This window comes from Malaclemys terrapin, chromosome 9 (genome assembly GCF_027887155.1).
Source record: "Malaclemys terrapin pileata isolate rMalTer1 chromosome 9, rMalTer1.hap1, whole genome shotgun sequence".
In the NCBI taxonomy this organism is placed as follows: domain Eukaryota; kingdom Metazoa; phylum Chordata; order Testudines; family Emydidae; genus Malaclemys; species Malaclemys terrapin.
Window position 1 is genome coordinate 75,097,117 of NC_071513.1, and position 20,636 is coordinate 75,117,752.

The following is a 20,636-nucleotide window of genomic DNA, read 5'->3' on the forward strand; positions in this document are numbered from 1 at the left end:
GCTTATCTCATTAACTCTATTTTCCACATATGATACTGGATATCTGCTACAGTTCAAGAACCTTAAAATTCCTCCTGTCTTTCTGGAGATTTCTTGTCCTGTAAAGGGAATGCCAGTAAAGAACAGTGTGTTCCCCCAAGGAGAATGCTCCCTTCTTGCAGGACAAATAAAATTTTAATGCTACATGACTGTAAAAGGCAGCCTGTGCCTATATAAAGATCACAAATTGGGGCCCAAGTGTGTAAGATACTGAGTGTCTCATGGAAAGGGTTCAGCCTATACCATGACTACATCTTGAATTTTCCATCTCAACCTCACCTGAAGATAGAACTTCATTGTTTAGGAAAGTCATGAATAGATAGTTTAGGAAAATGCCTTCATATTAGACTAACACCAGTGAAGTAAATCATGTGCTTTTTTATCAGGAAAATCAACTAATCTTAAACTTGAACAAGAATAATAGGATGTGAATTTCACTTACCCTATAACAATGCAAGAGATGGCAGTTCCCAAAAAGGCATATGTTAAAATTGATCCTAAATTACGAAAAAAATGTCTCTGGGGAAACAAAGTATGAAAAATACAATGTCAAATTTAGCAGAGTTCATCTTAGAAACCTAAATTCAAGTTCAGACACCGAGTTTAGGAGTCCCATTCAAACCATTCTGGCAGTTGCTATAATAGTTTTTCAGGATTGGAAAAACAAACAAACCATAGACTTCAAATACGCTTTTGAAAATATGATCTAAGACCCCCTCATGTTCTGTCAGTGTGTCTATATGTCACAGAGCTTCCCTTGTTGCATCTCAAGTATGAATTGCATATTCATGTATGAAACAGTTAGTGGTCATAATGAAAACTCAGGTTCTTAATGATTTATGTAAATATTACAACGAATCCCCTCCCTTACACAGATGTAGGTCCCAATTCTGCATGGTAGGAGGACTGCTGCACACATGTGGAGCCTCACTGACTTCAAAGGGGCCTTGCATGGGCAAAGCTATCCACCCACACATTGAAGTGCAAGATCAGAGCCTTACACAAGCGTAAGGAGCAGAATCAATCAGGCCCCTGGGTTTGAAGTCTTAAATAGTTATTTTTCATTCTGTTCTCTGATATCAAATGGCCTAAATAATTACCATGCAAAAGAATTTCAAACTGACAATTACTTAAATTCTTCTCCCCACCAATGTAACAGTGGCACTACAAAGTAGCCATCAGACCAGCCCACCTTCTGTAATTTAAGAGAGAAATCACTTACCTTCTTTAAACTATATCCAGCATGAAATATAATGGGTGGCAGTAAAACATTGAAGAAGATTGAAGGATCAAATGTCATCTGCCAGAAAAGACAAAGATATCAAGTAAGGAAAAAGTAAAGCAGCCATTCAGTTTGTTATGGAAGGTTTTAAGTGAGAGTCAGGCCATTTTAAAATCAGGATTAATCACGGTGTCAGCCTTAATAAGTTACTCTCGAAAGTGTGGAAACTGGACAAATTACTCAGAGTTATTATCTGAACAAATACTAGTTTAGAGTTCCCTGCTGCGTGTGCATATAGTACAATATTTAGATATTTTTGTAAAAAAATATTAAGCATAAGAAACAAGTAGTGCTCTGTCAATACAGAACACAGGCAAATTACATTTCATATGTTAAGAAGAGTAATGAACTAGATGGCCTAGTAGGTTTGGTGGTGGACTGGGGACTCAGGAGTCCTGTCTTTGACTTCTGGCTCAGCCACAGATTTCCTCCGTGATTTCTGGCAAGTCACCCTCAGTTTCCCACCTGTAAAATGGGATAATACTTTCCTACTCCATAGATGTTTTGTGAAAATAATGATTCTGAGTTGCTCTGATACTGGTATGATGGCCATACAAGTTGCTACACAGCTAGAAACTGCACACAAAACAAAATTAAAAGGAAAAATAAATCCTTCTTGTGTTTCCTTGTTCTAAATAAAGGAGATCTTCCATCTCATGGGAGGATATTCTCCATTTTTGCTTATGTTTATTTACTTTTTATTTTGCTTTACCAACTTTAATAATAAAAAACCCCCATAAGAATGGCAATACTGGGTCAGATCAATGGTTCATCTATCCAGTAGCCTGTCTCCCAACAGTGACCAGTGCCAGATGCTTCAGAGGGAATGAACAGAACAGGGCACTTATCGAGTGATCCATCTCCTATTGTCCCATCTCAGATTCTGGCAGTCAGAAGCTTAGGAACACCCAGAGGATGGGGTTGCATCCCTGACCATCTTGGCTATAGCCATTGATGGACCTATCCTCCATGAACTTATCTAATTCTTTTTTGAATCCTGTTATAGTCTTGGCCTTCACAACATCCTCTGACAAAGAGTTCCCCAGGTTGACTGCATTATGTGAAGAAGTACTTCCTTATGTTTGTTTTAAACGTACTGCCTATTAATTTCAATGGATGACCCCTGATTTGTGTGTTATATGAAGGGGTAAATAATACTTCTATATTCACTTCTCCACACCATTCATGATTTTATAGACCTCTATCACATTCCCCCCTTTTCTAATAAAGGTATGTCTACACTATGAAATTAGGTCAATTTTATAAAAGTCGATTTTTAGAAATTGATTTTATACAGTCGATTGCGTATGTCCCCACTAAGCGCATTAAGTCAGCGTGGCTAGCATCGACTTACGGAGCGGTGCACATTGGGTAGCTATCCCACAATTCCCACAGTCTCCGCTGCCCACTGGAATTCTGGGTTAAAGCTCTCAATGCCTGATGGGGCAAAAACATTGTCGCGGGTGGTTTTGGGTACATGTCGTCAGTCGCCCCTCCCTCCGTGAAAGCAACCGTAGACAATCATTTTGCGCCTTTTTTCCTGGGTTACCCATCCAGACGCCATACCAGTGCAAGCATGGAGCCCGTTCAGCTCACATCACCACTGTTGTTGTGGGCAAGTCTACTGTGGGGGCTGCTGTGAGCCAAGTAGCCAATGCAATCAACATTCTCTAATCAAGGGTAGTGACTCTGGGAAATGTGCGGGTCTTTTTAGATTTTAGGTACATGATATTCCTGACCTTTGTCGCTGGTGAAGTATTGCAGCCATACATTCCAGTCCGGTCAGTGCTGTAACACCCCATAGCACTTCTGTGGTTGACACATGTAACAACTCCAGGGCTCTTGCTCTTTTGCCTTGGCCGAGGTACCTTGCCCTACCAGGACCTCCAAGCATTCGACACAGAAGCACCTGCAGCAGCTGGCATTGCTACACAGCAGCAGCTCCTTGCCTTCGCAGCAGACGGTGCAGTAGAACTGGTACCCGTCCTCGTCATACATGTAGAAGAGCTCCAGGAATTGATCCCTGCAAGTCTGGCAAAGGCCCCCCTCAAACAGCGGGTGGAATGTGGCTGGGTTTTTTCTCCTGCACGATAAACAACTGTCTTCAAGGCTCCTGTTGTTGTTTGTGACTTTGGAAACCATTTGCTCTCTGCTCTGGTCCTCCTCCACCCGTTCCTTGCTGTTGTTGCAGAAGTTAGGCTTTAGCCGCTTGGCCCGGGGTTCTGGGAACATCTTCCCTGCTTGGCTCTTAATAACCTCCAGAGCATGGTGTATGGCTCGTCAATAGGAGACCAGCTTATTAAACGTGGAGTAGTTGAAATGCTGCCTAAAAGCCATCAGACCCACCAGCTTGTCTGCTGAAACCTCAGAGAACTTCCCGTCCCAAAGCCATTGCACCCAGCGCATTCCAGAGATTGCCTGATGTTTGGACATGACTCTGTAGGAGATGATGATTGCAGGCCACCAGCAGAAGCCCTTGATCTTCCCCCACACGAGCTCTCCAATTCCAAAATCTTTCCCATCCTGGTATTCCACCACTTCCCCTGCAATGCTGATCTCCTGCTCCCCAGCGACGATCTCGGGGGATCTGTTCTGGTCCTCCTGGGTGCTGCTGGCAGACGTGGTACTGCTGCTCTGGGAGGACTCCTTGGAATCCTCCTCAGTGAGGTCGATCAGGGGCGCTTGGAAAGACATGGCCATCCTCCTCTTAGAGCACTGAATGGGAGCCAGAGACTCCAGGTCATTCTCTTCTTTAAGTTTTGTCTCATGGAGATTCAGTCCTGCCTGGAATATCATGTGAGCTGAGGCTTCTGCCGGCAGTACCGCACGGTCGCAGCTACCCCAGTCTACCCCTTGCTCCCATGGCTTATGAAGCCTGGACAGTAGTAAGGAGCAGTTCAACTATAGGCTGAGCAAGTGCAGAATGGTGGTAGAATGTGCCTTTGGATGTTTAAAAGCTCACTGGCGCTGTTTGCTGACTACATCAGACCTCAGCGCAACCAACATTTCCATTGTTATTGCTGCTTGCTGTGTGCTCCATAATATCTGTGAGAGTAAGGGGGAGACGTTTATGGGCAGGGTAGGAGGTTGAGGCAAATCGCCTGGTGTCCGATGTTGAGCAGCCAGACACCAGGGTGATTAGAAGAGCACAGCTAGGTGCGCTGTGCATCAGAGAGGCTTTGAAAACCAGTTTCATGACTGGCAAGGCTTTGGTGTCACAGTTGTGTGTGTTTTTCTTTGATGCAAACCTGTCCGCTTTGTTGATTTTAATTCCCTGTAAGCCAACCACCCTCCCGTCTTTGAAATAAAGTAACTATTCTTTTGAAACCACTCATTCTTTCTTTATTAATTAAAAAAAAAAGAGAGATAACGGACAAGGTAACCTGGGTAGAGTGGGGGAGGAGGGAAGGACTCGACCACGTTGCTTATTGTAGCCACACTAAAAATCAAACTGTTTGAATGACAGCCTTCTGTTGCTTAAGTCATCCTCTGCAGTGGAGTGGCTGGGTACACGGAGTCTCTCCTCCCCCCTCTCCCCGTGTTCTTGGTCGTCTGGGTGAGGAGGCTATGGAACATGGAGAAGAGGGTAGGTGGTTATACAGTGGATGAAGCGGGGGTCTGTGCTCTTGTTGGCTTTCCTGCAGCTCCAACAAATGCTTCATCATGTCCGTTTGCTCCCCCATTAGCCTCAGCATCATGTCCTGCCTCCACTCTTCGTGCTCACTTAATTCTTTCCTAGCCTCTGAATGCCTCCATGCATTAAGCTATGCCCTATCAGTGCAGGAGGACTGCATGAACTCGGAAAACATGTCATCGTAAGTGCATTTTTTTCACCTTCTAATCTGCGATAACCTCAAGGACGGAGATGATAGGGGGAGCGTAGAAACATTCTACGCTCTACAATTCGGGGGGGACTGCATGGTCACCTGTGCTGCTGAGTGCTGCTGAGTTCACCATGCTGACCAAACAGGAAATGAAATTCAAAAGTTCCCGCGGCTTTTCCTGTGTACCTGGCTAATGCATGGGAGTTCAAAGTGCTGTCCAGAGCGGTCACAATGGAGCACTCTGGGATAGCTCCCGGAGGCCAATACTGTCGATTTGCATCTGCACTACCCCAAATTCAACCCAGCAAGGTCAATTTTAGCGCTATTCCCCTCGTCGGGAAGGAGTACAGAAGTCGATTTTAAGAGCCCTTTAGGTCGACGGAACGGGGTTGGTTGTGTGGATGCAGTCATTTTAAAAGCGACCTAACGTGGCTAAATTCGACATACATTATTTTGCATTTATTAATGCAGAATTCCATCTGCCATTTTGTTGCCCAGTCACCCAGTTTTGAGAGATCCCTTTGTAATTCTTGGCAGGCAGCTTTGGACTTAACTATCTTGAGTAATTATGTATCATCTGCAAACTTTGCCACCTCATTGTGCACCCCTTTTTCCAGATCATTTATGAATATGTAGAACTTGTCCCAGTACAGATCTGGGGGGACACCACTATTTACCTCTGTCCACCGTGAAAACTGGCCATTTATTCCTACCCTTTGTTTCCTATCTTTTAACCAGTTACTGATCCATGACAGAACCTTCCTTCTTACCCCATGACTTCCTATTTTGCTTATGAGCCTTTGGTGAGGGATTCTGTCAATGGCTTTCTGAAAGTCCAAGAACACCATATCCCCTGCGTCACCCTTATCCACATATTTGTTGATGTCCTCAAAGAATTCTAATAGAGTGGTGAGGCAAGATTTCCCTTTACAAAAGCCATGTGGACTCTTCCCCCAACATATCATGCTTATCTATGTGTCTGATAATTCTGTTCTTTACTATAGTTTCAACCAATTTGCCAGGTATTGAAGTTAGGCTCACCGGCCTGTAACTGCCAGGATTGCCTCTGGAGACATTTTTTAAAATCGGCATCACATTAGCTATCCACCAGTTATTTCATACAGCCAATGCTTAATTTGTAATGAAAGAGGTGCTGGGGCTCAAGCAATTATTTTTTACTTTCATAACTGATGCGGCAAGCCCAGAGGTGCCGGAGCTATGAACTGCCAACCCTAGAGGTGCCAGAGCTGAGCCCTGGCAAGCCCCAGCACAAATTAAGCACAGCATAGAGTGGCAGATTTAAGCAATAGGTTACATACTACAGTTTGTAGTTCTGCAATTTCATATTTGGGATCCTTCAGAACTCTTGGGTGTATACCATCTGGTCCTGGTGACTTACGGTTATTACTGTTTAATTTATTCTAAAACCTCCTCTATTGACACCTCATTCTGGGACAGTGCCTTAGGATACGTCTACACTACCCGCCGAATCGGCGGGTAGCGATCGATGTATCGGGGATCGATTTATCATATGTAGTGTAGACGCAATAAATCGATCCCCAATTGCTCTCCCGTCGACTGCTGAACTCCAGCTCAGCGAGAGGCGGAGGCAAAGTTGACGGGGGAGCGGCGGCTGTCGATCCCGCACCGCGAGGACGCAAAGTACGTGATTCTAAGTTGATCTAAGATATGTCGACTTCAGCTATGCTATTCTTAGATCGACCCCCCTCCTCCCCCCCCGAGTATAGATCAGGCCTCAGATTATCACCTAAAAAGAATGGCTCAGATGTAGGAATCTCCTTCACATCCTCTGCAATGAGGACTGATGTAAAGAATTTATTTAGCTTCTCTGCAACTGCCTGGTCTTCCCTAAGTACTCCTTTAGCACCTTGATTGTCCAGTGGCCCTACTGATTGTTTGGCAAGCTTCTTGCTTCTGATGTACTTAAATTTTTTGCTGTTAGTTTTTGTGCCTTTTGCTAGTTGCTTTTCAAATTCTTTTTTCACCCGGCTAGTTATACTTTTACTTATACTTGACTTGCCAGAGTTTATGCTCCTTTCTATTTGCCTCAATAGGGTTTGACTTCCAGTTTGTAAAGGATGTTTTTTTGTCTTGAACCTGTCTCTATTCCTCTGTTGTTTAGCCACGGTAGAATTTTTTGGCCCTTTTACTGGTGTTTTTTTTTTTATTTAGGGAATAACACCTCTATTATGGTGTTTTTAAAAAGTTGCACTCTTGTGACTGTTCCTTTTAATTTCTATTTAACTACCTTCCTCATTTTTCTGTAGTTCCCCCGTTTCAAGTTAATTGCTACTGTGATGGGTTTCTTTGGTCTTCCACCTCCCCTTAAGAATGTTAAATTTAATTACAGTATGGTAGCTATTACTGAGTGGCTCAGCTATATTCATCTCTTAAGTGCACCACTTAGAACTAAATCAAGAATTGCCTCTCCTCTTATGGATTCCAGGACTAGCTGCTCCAAGAAGCAGTCATTAATGGTGTTTAGAAATTTTATCTCTGCATGGTGACATGTTCCCAGTCAATAGAGGGATAGTTGAAATTCCCCATTATTAGTGAGTTTTCTGTTTTTGTAGCCTCTCTGATCTCCCTGTGCATTTCACAATCACTACCACCCACCTGACCAGGATGGTGACAGTGTATTCCTAGTGCTATTCTCTTATTATTCAAGCATAGAATTTCTATCCTTTCTATGGTACAGTTTGAGTCATTTAAGATTTTTACTATATTTGACTCTATACTTTCTTGCACATATAGTGCCCTCCTCCACCAGCATGGCCTAGTCTGTCATTCCTATGTATTTTTTACCATGGTGTTAATCACATTCTATTTATTTTCATCATTCCACCAAGTTTCTATGATGCCGATAATATTCTAATTCACCCCTGCTAGTAAAAAGTTTCCGGCTCAGTCACTGGAGCAGCTGGTTAGCACATTCAGTTTTAAACTGTCTCCCAAACATAACTGTTTGGAAAGAGCCTGTGCACCTGTCTAATATTCATTTTTCTAGATTCCACAGAAAAATACTTGTGCAGGAGAATTTTGTTTTCTGACTGCATGTACTGTAAACTCAATTTGGGTTCAAAGGCTCAAGCTGGGTTCTCTCAGTCTCACATCATCTCGAGGCATAAAGGTCCTGCAGGCTAAATTAGCCCCTCAGCATTGTCTAAGCAAGGGAATGTGTACACTGCTCCGCAGTTTGAACTATAGGGGAATGAATAGAACTGTGCACCGAAGTACTGAGCTGTAACTCCCCCAGACGGCCACTGAGGACAGGAACTAAAAGGTTCCTAGTTTATCTTAAGGTAATCATGTTTGAAGAGAACTACATTAAGGTGAACTAGGAACATTCTACTTGACAGTAAAATGTAGTTTTGCCAAGATGTGAATTTGCTCTTTCGGCAAGAGATTCGCTTGGTGGGTATATGCTGAAATCGCACATGTACTAGGAAGCCTTTCCTTTAAACTTCAGATGTTTTGCTGTTTCTTTTAGGAAAGTACATTCAATTAGAGGGCTTTTAATGTGCTTAATTATTAACAGTTCAACTAATTTACCAATAACATCCTGTAGCTCTTCATTATCATTTCTGTTCCCATCTGTACTAATAGTGCAGGAAAAACTGCCACGGCAATGAAACTGAAATATCCTCTCAGTGGCACTCATCTATCCCTATGAGACAACAGCTTATTTATCCTCTGCACTGCTGGAGATGCAACACATCATTGTGTGTGGAAATCGGAGGTGGACTAACTCCATCATGGTCGCTGGTATGCCACCTTGTGAGGAAAAAGTGGTCTGTCTTGGAAGCAGCAAGGGGTTACATTATAGTCTCCATGTTCAATGGATGAGACTCATCTATTCTGCACGGAGCCAGAGTAACTGGGCTTTGTATGGGGCAATGAGCAGTCCACTATTCACTCCCCAAACCAGGGCTGTGCCACTATTCTACAATCCAGCCCTTTCTGCCCTCTAAACTGGGATGGCAGCAGCTGTTACTCCATACACACTTATGCAAGCTGTTAGGCCTCTGGATCTGTGTAACCCTGGACTGTCAAACCTACTCAAGTTTCTGCTTAGCACCAGTCTGTTTGGGTCCCATATGGAGCTTGCTCACAGAGATGGGGTGGAGGGCTACCCATGGTGTTATGCAGGAAGTCAGAATAGCTCATGGTGGTCCCTTCTGGCCTTAAATTGCAATAAAAATACAGTATATGTCCCCCAGCCCTACTCAAGGGATTAGGCAATGCGGAGGTTCTTGCATAGGCCCTTTGCTTTGGGGTGAATTTCACCCTATGAGCATATACAGAGAGTATTACTTATGGCATTGGCTGAAAAGAATCAAACAAAATAAGAATCTGTGCCACAACTTTTAATGGAACCTTTTTGCAGGTTCAGGAATAATTAGTTACCTTTTTTCAATTGTCACACAATCCTATGCTCCTCAGTTCTGCTTTAGGATGAGGAACAGAAAGACCAACATACCAGTGGAACAGCAGGTGACCCAACAAGTATGGGAGGCACCAATAATCTTGTGAAGAAACCTGTTCTTGTGAAACTTCCAGTTCAATTTTTTAGAGCCCATAGTTTCAAGGAGTTCAAATACATTTAATATAAAGATATGAACACTGGGGTCCAAATTCAATTCAGAGCTCTTTTGAGGTTCACCCAGCCCAGTGCTTAATTTGTAATGAAAGATGTGCCGGGGCACAAGTGATTTTTGTACTTTCATAACTGACATGTCAAGCCCAGAGGTGTCAGGGCTATGAAATGCCAAGCTAGAGGTGCCAAGGCTCAGCATTTGTATTTAAAATAGCTTATCTACTTTAAAAATGTTCTTGTTGATTTTATTCTGTGAACATTTCTGGAGCTAGTTTTGCCAGAGGTCACGGCATAATCTTTACTATTCTTCAGGTGTGAGACTCCACTCAGATATTCAGGCATGCCTCACTGCATAGCTTGAAAAATCCCTGACTGTATTTGTGTGCAAGTGAGCACAATGGTCAACTGCACCATATCTAGGATTAGAGTCAAACCCTGATCATTGCTGGAAGGTTCTTTGCTTTTTTTCAGAGGGTTATTCATTGTGAATATTCCATCCCACGAGCAACAAATTACACCGACATAAGCGTTTGTGTTCACAGCGCTATGTTGGCGGGAGAGCTTCTCTTGCCAACATAGTTTATGCCGCTCACAGAGGTGGATTTTTATGTCGATGGGGGAGCTCTCTCCCATCAGCATAGAGCATTTTTCACCAGACTGCTGAAATGGCACAGCTGCACTGGTGCAGCTACGCTGCTGCAGTGCTGTATGAATAGGCATACCCTTAATCTCAAACGAAGTTATACCTATGAACAAATGGGAGCTCACTAGTTGCTGCTTAAAGCATAGCTCTCTATATTTATACCCTCACACGACATGGTGTCAGAAGTCCATGAATCTCTCTGTCTCTGAAGGAGTAGAGGACAGAAAAGATCCCTGACTGCCAGAGTAGTGAGTGAGCGGGGAAAGTGTTGAAGCTGCAGCAGGAAGGAATCAGAGCCCTGTCTCAGCACAGCAATGGAGCCTGTAGCACAAATGGAGAAAAGGAAGTGCTAGCAGTCAGTTGGGCCTGTGAACAGCTCAGGGCATATCCGTTTGGCTTGAATTTTAATAAAGAAACAGACCACAAGCCCTTAGTGGTATTACTGGGATCAACGCCTTCCACCTAGGATTCAAAGATTTTGGCTATAGCTAATATGATTTTCTTTCAACACTGAACACATTCCAGAGCAGCAGACACGCTATCTAGAAGACCCAATGGGGCAGCCAATGGAAGATGAAAAAGCTTTAGAGAAAGATGTCAAAGTCTACACTTTGTTCTTGCAGCAATTCCAATATCTACCAGCTGACTTCAGCAAATTGGAGATAAACAACTAAAGCATGAGACTTGCCAGAAACTGACTCTATTCTGCCAAGGAGGGTGGGGTCAAAGGAGTCAATTTCCAACTGACCTACCACCATACTGACAGGACCAAAATGATCTTTCACATGCCAGATGGCCTGCTTCTGAAAGAACACACATTCTTATCCCTACGAACTTCAGAAAGATACTCTCCAATATCCCTGAGGGACACCAAAGTACAACCAAGTGTGGAGCATGAGCATAGCAATCTGTGTGGTGGCCCAGTCTGAATAGGCAAAGTCACACCTTAGTAGAGGCTGCGAGATATGTAACAAGGAGAGGGGGGAAAAATCTCCAAAACCATTACTCTATCCAGAGCTATCTGACAGACCTTGGCAGTGGGTAGCCACAAGATTTATTTTTTTCCATTATTATAGCTGATTAATTCTCCAGATATTTTGACTTAGCTAAATTTACACAGTGTTCCTTGGCACAGGTCATTCAGAAACGAAAGTCAATATCTACACCTCATGGAGTTGCTGTAATCTGCATATCTGATAATGGGCCTCAATTTACCTCTAAGACATTCCTACATTTTGCACAGGACTTTGATTTTGAACATTGTAGGAGGAATCCACATTGCTCCCAGAGTAACAGGGAGGTGGAAAGAGCAGTGCAGACTTTAAAAAGACTGCTGCGAAAATCAGTGGCCCCATATAAAGCATTCCTGGGCATATCCATCAACACCACTTGCATCTGGACTATCTCCATCAGAACTTCTGATGGGAAGACAAATAAGGACATCTTTGTCTGTGGCAACGATACAGATTAAACTGGTCCAACCTGATGGAATTTCAAAAATGGGATGCTGAACTCAAAATTCAGCAACCAAAAAGCTTCCATATTCAGCACAGAACAAAAGCATTACCTGAACGGACAGTGGTGGATTAGCCCCTGAGCCAATGGGGCCCGTGCCCATGGGCTCCGAACAATTTGGGGGCCCTGGAAAAATGGACACCCCATGCCCTGACCCCATTCCTGCCGCCTGCCCAGCGCTCCTGCCAGGAGGTGGGGAGCGGGAGAGGGGCACGGTAGATTGCCCCGCTCCCTCCTGGCAGGAGCACTGGGGGGTCGGAGCAAGCCCCTGGGTCTCAACCCCTCCTGGCAGGAGCACTGGGGGAGGGGGAGAACTGCAGGTGGAAGGGGTGGGAAGGGGCCCCCACTTGCTCTGGCCCAAAGCCCCAAAAAATCCTAATCCGCCTCTGTGACAGGAGATGAGGAACAAAGTTTGGATCAAGAGCTCCCAGACATTTGGAACTGTTCAGAACTTGGTAGAAACTCCCAGATCCTACCGAGTGGAGACTCCAAGAGGACTTCTCCAGAGGAATCAGATTCATCTTCTGTATTTCCCAACACACCAAAGAGAGGATCTGGGGCTTGCAAGTACTCTGTAAGGAATTAAGCCCCCTCCTCAGGGAACTCCATGCACAAACTCCACAGAAGTGATAACACAGTCTGGAAGACTGATCAGACCCCATCAAAGACTTGATCATTAAAATAATGCCCGGGATTATTTAAATGCAATTGATAAGGGGACGTAGGAAAAATAGTTTTAAGAAATTTGAAGTATATTTTGAACTGTTGTATGTATATCATTTAAATTTTAACTTTTCATTATAAAGAAAGGAAGATGTGGAGTGGTTAGGAGTTCCTGGTCTTCCAAGGTCACCAGGGAGAAACAGGATGTGTTGCAGCAGCCACCTTACTAAATGGGAGAACTTCCTGGTTAGGGAGTTCTCTACTTGCTGCTTAAAGTATAGTCTCTGTGTTTATGTCTTCACCAGAGGCAGATTAAGAGTTTTTGTCTCGGGTGAGAGCAAGTGCCCCCCCCCATTCTGCCTGCAGTCCCCCTGGCCACTCCCACCCCCAGGTGCTCCTGCCGGGAAGCGGGGGCACCTGTTTTTCTGGGGGCCCCCCCATTGGCCAGGGCCCCTGGGCATGGGCCCTGTTGGCCCCCTGGCTAATCCGTCACTGGTCTTCACACCATAGCACACAATCTGGAAAATGCCAGCACTTTGTGGGTTAACCCTGTGCATTGCACTTGGCCTCTTCAACAAAATGTGTTGATTGAAAGTGGCAAATTTTAATAATTTTGGAAAAAACTTTATTATAATGACCCCTCATCATTCCTGCAATTTGTGGAGTTAAGTTATCTGAAAAATAGATTTACTGCATTTCTTCATAACGAATAAAAACCTCAGTATTTTTGCAGGTAGTAAGCAAGACAACATTTTTCCCTATTCCAGTTTAATGTATAGTATTTTGCAAAAATTTTAAGGCATAAATATATATTGAGCCAGATCCTCAGCTGGTATAAATTGCTGTACATCTACTGACTTCAATAAAGCTACATCCCCTTTTTGTCATATATGTATGAAATCTATCTAATCTGTATGAAAAACTACAGCGTTAAGGATTTGAACTCAGTATGACAGATATGTGTAGCTGGTAGGAAAAACAGATTTTGCATAACAACCATGAGAATTTATGGATCTTGGCCACATTATCTCCTGCACAGAAATCCACTGAGCACAAAAGAGAAAGAGAGAACACTTCATTTTGTCTTGATTTCTTCTTGTGCCACTCTGACTTACACCAGCTGGCAGCGGTCCCTAAAGGACCGTACATCAGCTGAGAATTGGCAGAACACAGTTCCATTCTAATTCCACTTTGAAGAAGACCCTAAAACCCCTTCCCTCCCTGACATGTCCCCTACAGCAGGATGGGATGAATTGTTGACATGAGAGCTGCTATAAACCAGCTTTACACCGAGAGAGCTCCCACTTCCTGGTTTAGCCAGGTCCAAGTGCAGTGGAAAGAGGCCAGAACACAGGATGGAATCTAGCCCACTGCTTTGGCCGCCATATGGAACACATTTTGTTCTACGAGTGCCATTGCAAAAAACAAAAAGACATGTAATAAAAATGGAATATTGCCTAGAGTTCAAACAAAGTGCATTCCTCAGTGCATTCCAAGTCCTATATGTATGAAACAGATGTATTTTTACTGTGTGTTTTGCTTCTTCAACAAAAGACTGGGGAAGAAAAACAATGTACATTTTCGTTATAAAATAAGACACTCATTAAAATGATTTCTCAGAAGTGATGTTAGAATGAGCATAGATCTGAACAAAAATAAAATATGGTCAGCCTTGCTATTGCAGGTATAGTGCCTGTATTCTCCATCAAGTTCAGGCCTGTAGAGATAGTGTTCTGCTTTTTTAACTTCATTTCAAGTAACTCCCAGTACAACAGAATCCTGTTTACAGCCGAGCACTGAGAGACAAAAGACATTATAATAATAAGCCTGTGTAATTCATTGTTCTGTCTGGGGGCTCTCCTACATTAATATCTTTAAAAGTGACAGCATGTCATTAGCATAATGGCTTGCTCCTCCTCTGTCCAGATAAAGTGCTTTAAAAAAAAATGGCTACAATATACTAGATGGATTATTTAGCTTTATAGCAAACAGACCAGACTGCAAAATTGCTTCCGTCTTCTTACCAACAGATAACTTGATTCGATAAACAGGAAGTGAGAACTCAGCAAAAAATAATTTTTTTACACTGTTCTGCTTACTTTGAGTTATTAAACTAATGTGAACTGGCTGGCAAATAATAGGATGTGGTAAATTTAGCTATGCTGACAACTTTATGGGAAATAAGCTGGAGAAAGAACTTTTAACCACTAACTCTTCCAAACCAAGAGTCTCAAATGTCACATTAACATGGGAATTAAGTCAGTAAGTAAATTAGACTAAACTTTTTTCCATAGGCAACAGAAATCCTAATTGCATATTTTTATTATTCAAAACAATGCTACGATATAACAAAAATATATTTATAAATCATGGCACAAGCTAATCACTGCTGAAAAGGCGCAGGAACCTTATATGATGAAGTCAAAGGGGAATTTTGGTTTGCACAAAACAATCAAGAAATAGGCCAAAATGCAAGCATTTTTGTTTATTATTATTTTTAAACCAAAGGCAGAAAAGGCTCTTTGGGACTTGTTTTCACCTTCTAAATTCTGCTGAATTTGCATTCGTTGTATAGTGTAAAGTCGAGGTGGAGTGAATCCCGCAGGCATAGTTTGCAGAAGGAGCATCTGCAGCATGTTCCCCTCCCTGTGGCCTGAAGAAACCCACAATGCTAACTCCACAGAGCTGAGGCTTTAGAGAATCTTTTCAGGGTGCCAGGCTGGGGAAAAAGGGGAGGATGATCCCCCGACAAGGCTGCAGATACCAGTATGCAATTTATGCTGTTCCATTCTCATAAGAGTCATTATTCAGCTCCAGAGCGAGTGCTGTGATGAAGATGCTGAAACCTAGGCCGCTCATTGCATCTGAGCCAGCTGGATGTCAGGCAAAAGGTGGCACTTCAAGCACTAGAGACACATGCCACTGCGATACTTCAGGAAAACTCTCCATGCTGCCAGATTGCTCCTAGTTTCTAGGTTGACTCTGACATGGTTGCAGGCTAAGGGGCAGAGCTGGTGCTAGCCCACTGGGGGCCCTAAGGAGGAATGTCTCCCCCCCCCACTAAAACAGGCAATTTCTTATAATAAAAAGCAAACAGGGGGACCACTTGAGCTGCTCGGGGCCCTAAGCAATTGTTTAGTCTGCTAATGTCTAGCGCCAGTTCTGCTAAGGGGGACTGTTGTGGCTATGCAGAGCCACCTGCCAAAGGCAGTTATCTAGAGAGCCAATAGTCTTCCAGGAAAAAGCCTGCTTAAGTAATGAAAACACTGATTTGTAAGTAATTTATTCCATGCCTGAGGGGGGAAAATGTGTTGAGTCCATCACTCACTAATATGATTTGACCAGATCTTCTTAAGATAAAGCCAATATTTGTGGGGGCTGAAGTGGTCATACCAGAGAACTCAGGCAATTGTTTTGTTCACACACAGCCTCCTGCCTGCAGTGGAGCTGTGAACTATTATTCTTTTCTGGTTCATAACAATTGGACATCTAATTCACCTTATTTCCTTTTTCTGTCTGTTCTCCTTTCTGTTCCTCTCTTGTCATCCTAAAATCAGAATAAGTGTCCATATCACACTATAAATAGAGACAGATTCTCCTTTCACACTGGCATAAGTTAATAAAGCAAGAACTCATTTTATAAACACACAAGGATAATGGCAGACAATCCTTTTACCTTTTGAAGCATTGCATTGCCTTGGTGAGCATTAATGTTGTGTTGGCTGATTTCCCTTTTGTACTGATATTCATATACTTGGTTTGTTATATTAACAAGTAGAGTGGGTGGGCCAAACTTCAGCTTCTCACAAGGATAGACAGTTCCACTTTCAAAGTCTGTTGGTGTTGTTGCATATCGTATAATTAATCCCATTAGGAGACCTGAAGATTAGAAACATAAGACGTTAAAATACTGTAAGTGTCTGTTACAGCATTGGTTATAGACATGGAGAAGAAAAGTATGGTGGTGCCCCTTCACCAACAGCACCACCGAGGTGCACTACAGTCAGTATTGTGTGGATGAATATGGAACACTGAAGAACATGGCAAGTTCTGGATGAATACAGGGGTGGACATGAGGGTTTTACATGCACTTGGAACAGATCATACTTCTGTGATCCAGGTATTGGGGTCATTCTGATGTTTTTACCAACCATGTTACTCAGCTATTGCATGCCTAATAAGGTATGTGTGGTAAGTACGTATTTAGAGTGGGAGGACGCTTTTGTGGCTAAAACACTGTACTGGAAGTCAAGAGATAATGTTCTTATCTCAGCAACTCTGAAGACTTCCTGTGTTAAAGTTATGTTGGGCAAGTCGTTTCTCACTCTGTAACACATTCTACATATTGTAAGGAACTATGCAGTTATGGTGCTATATAAATAATGAACAATAAAAATGGAAAGAAAGGAAAGAAGGATGCTGTTGTGGTTAAGACACAGAGACTTGGATTTAGTTCCTGGCTATGTCTACACTGCAGCTGGGGATGTATGTTTATACTGCAGTTTGCATAGATATGCCTGTGCTAGCTGTACTCTAGCTACCTTGCTAAAAATAGCAGTAAAAACATGGCAGCACAGGCTTCAGTATGGGCTGCACAAGCAAGCACGTGCTTAGGGGAATCAGGCAGACTTGTGCAGCCATGTCCTCACTACTATTTCTTAGCGAGTTAGCTAGATTAGACATACCCACCTGAGAGTTAAACAAGCTGCAAATCACACTCCCAGCTGCAGTGTAGCTATGCTGCTAACCTCCTGTGGGACTTTGGACAAGTCACCAACAGTGTAATAATACTTCCCAATTTGCCATGGGTGCTGTGAGGATTGTTGATAATCAATGAGTTCATTTTATTTATTGATATGATGTCAGATACCTTCGCTCAATTGGTTTATTGAACATAGAGAAATCAGCACAGACAGAAAAGGGTTAATACTTTACATGATCCTGGGAAGTAGTTCTTCCAGCAGTTTTCAGCATGTTTGCTCCAAAGTGTGTGCTTAATTCAGCTCATATTTAGGCTGTGTCTACACTTAAACTGCTACAGCAGTGCAGCTGCGCCACTTTAGCGCTTCAGTATAGCCACTCACTACAGCAATGGGAGGGGCTCTTACTTTAGTTAATTTCCCCCTCCTCCCTCCCCCCCCCCAAGAGGTGGTAGGTAGTTCAATGGCAGAATTTTTCTGTCGCCCTAGCACTGTCTACACTGGGGGTTAGCTTGGCTTAACTACATTGCACCCCTGAGTGATGTAGCTGGGTCAGCTTAACTTTCTAGTGTAGATCTGGGCTTATATGTCCCTTATTTATGACAGCAAAAAGACTAATGCCTCTCACTTCCTTTTCCTTATCTGGTTTTTATTTGTCAGGTTATATGACATCTGTGCCAACTACAAACAATATTATTCAAAATGTTAATAAATCATAGAGTACAAATAATATTAGGCCATGAAAACCTATCGTAAGTGTTCCCAGCACACAGTTCCTAGTAGGCAAAGCTTAGACATCATGCTTTTGACCAATCAATGGAGCATACATCTTGCTTTTGGCAAATAAACAGAACATACAAGGCACAAAACCAACAATTTAACTACGAATAAAACCTTAAAAGTAGACTATAAAACCTAATCTTGAGACTAAAATATTCCAAGATACACATTTAGCATAAGTACAAAAGTATGCTGGGAATTTTTGGTTCTTAGCTTAGCATATGTCTTCTGGTTCATTCTATAATATTGACTAACAGTATAGATCCATAAATACTTGGGAAATATTCAGATACAATGGTGATGAAGGCCATTAAGTATCTAGATTTTTTTTTAGAGCCCTTTGGAAAATATGAAGGAAATTTAACCATAGAAAGTAACCCAAAGGAGTCAGAAAATTTAGAGCTAACACTGAAGTTTCATTCAGTAACCAAATACTATGGTGAGGAGAGTGGTATAAATGCCTAGACAGACAGACAGATGGAACAATCTTGTTGTTGGCCAGTTTTGCAGAGGTCTCTGAACAGTGGTTGCCTCTAGCATATCAGATTAGATGTAATATTTTAGCTTGATGGAGTAAGGCAAAGATGGTGTAATAGCAATAATGCTGACTATACTTTTAAGGAGGGATGTTTTCTTTAAATCCCTCAGGAGTCACACCACCAACTAAGAGTCCAAAGGTTGCTTCCTGAGGTCGTATGAAATGTGCATAATAAATCAGATAATAAATCTAGCTGTAGTAAGAGGTAGCATATAGACTTCCTGAAAATTCTTGGGGGAAGGAAAGGAGGCACTAAACGTTCCAATGCAAAATATTAATACCATGATGGACAACCCCAAGAGTTCAAGAGTCAGACCTCAGGAAGCCATGAGAATGAATTGGTTAAAACAGTTTGGGGTTTTCAGTCTGACTTCAGATTATTTAACCTTTAGGGGGAATTGCCTATCTCACAAGGTATTATTACAGGTTGAAAATTCAACCTTAAATGCACATGCAAAAATGTGGACCTTCCCACTGGGTGTTTGGAAAGGATGCCACTCACCCTCTCTCAGACCCTTGAGTGGGAGAATGATCATCCTTTCCTCTCCAGCTCTCTTTCCCTCTGTCCCAAGCTCTCAGACCCTTCTCTCAATCCCCAGACTCTATCTGCCATCAGTCAGCCCTTCTTGTGCATTCTCTTTCCCTTCCCCTTCAGTCTTCTGCCATGCCACATTCTCCCTTCCTTTCCACCCACCAAAGTCTACCCTCATTTCCTGTCCCCATAGTGGGCTTGCCTGTTCCCTCACCCTCCTTTCCTACCCCTCTAAATTCTGCTGTCATCCCATATTCACCTGCTCCCTAACTGTCCTTCAATATTAATTTACTCCATACAGTGTTCTTGCTAAGCTTCAAAATTCCCTTGACCCCATATTAACCCACTATCCCCGTATCCTGCTCTGCTCTTCACCATTCCATACCTGCCCAGTCTCCCCACACTATTTCTCCCTGATTTCTGACAGCATGTAGGGCAGCCATCTTCCTTGAGTCAACCAGGACTCTCTCCTACTGAAACAATGGGAGATAGTGGCCAACTTTAATAGGAGCTATCTCACTATCACCTGCAAAGGCAGTAGGGAAATGGCAGCAATTTTAATTGAGGGGATCGGCCTGTGACTCTCGGATGGCAGTCATGTTTTTCCTACATAGCCTCTGTGCTACCATTGAATAGATCACTGCTTCATAAAACACTTTGAGAAACCTAGTATATGTTCTATACATAAAACCAAGTTCTGGTTACTGTTTTAAATATATGGGGACTGTCAGGGAAGTCCGGGATCAGACTACCTGCAACAGGCGCCTATAAGGGAGAATGAGCCAACTCAGATCCACCTAGAAGTAACTGAATCCCTAATCAGTTAGTTAGTTGTGTTACTAGGCCTTAGGTGGGGGGGATCATATAGACAGGAAGCTCCTGAGGAGAGGAGCTCCCAGGACAGCTCACCAAAGGAGGAGCCTGGCATGCATGCTTCTAGGGACAGGGAACTCCTAATCAATGGCAGGAAGCCCAGCCTCTCAGGAACTACATACAGGCTGTCCCAGAGAAGAGCTGCAGTTGGCAGATCTCTGCAGGCCCTGGCTCCAGGGAAACCACCTCCTCAGGCAGCGGCAAGAGACCTAACTCCAGGGAAGGGACCTGTCAAGGCTGTATCCCCACTTTGAACTTTATGGTACAAATGTGGGGGCCTGCATGAAGACTTCTAAGTTTAACTACCAGCTTAGTTCTGGTCCGCTGCCACCATTCCCAAAAACTAATTCCCTTCCCTGGGTAGCCTTGAGAAACCTTTCACCAATTCCTTGGTGAATACAGATCCAAAGCCCTTGGATCTAAAAACAAGGAAAAATCAATCAGGTTCTTAAAAAGAAGGCTTTTAATTAAAGAAAAAGGTAAAAATCATCTCTGTAAAATCAGTATGGAAAATAACTTTACAGGGTAATCAAACTTAAATTGCTCAGAGGACCTCCCTCTAGCCTCAGGTTCAAAGTATAGCAAACAAAGATAAACACTCTAGTAAAAGGTACATTTACAAGTTGAGA

General features: G+C 43.0%; 1 protein-coding gene across 1 annotated transcript in view; it reads right to left on the reverse strand.

Moving 5' to 3' along the window:
* Nucleotides 1-20,636, reverse strand: part of SLC9A9 (solute carrier family 9 member A9) — a 328,270-nt gene that overhangs the window by 298,741 nt on the left and 8,893 nt on the right. The window contains exons 2-4 of the mRNA XM_054040764.1: nucleotides 16,261-16,463; nucleotides 1,262-1,339; nucleotides 482-558 (exon numbers count right to left, since the gene is read on the reverse strand). Coding sequence (XP_053896739.1) covers nucleotides 482-558; nucleotides 1,262-1,339; nucleotides 16,261-16,463 — 358 coding nt within the window. The remainder of the gene's footprint in view (nucleotides 1-481; nucleotides 559-1,261; nucleotides 1,340-16,260; nucleotides 16,464-20,636) is intronic.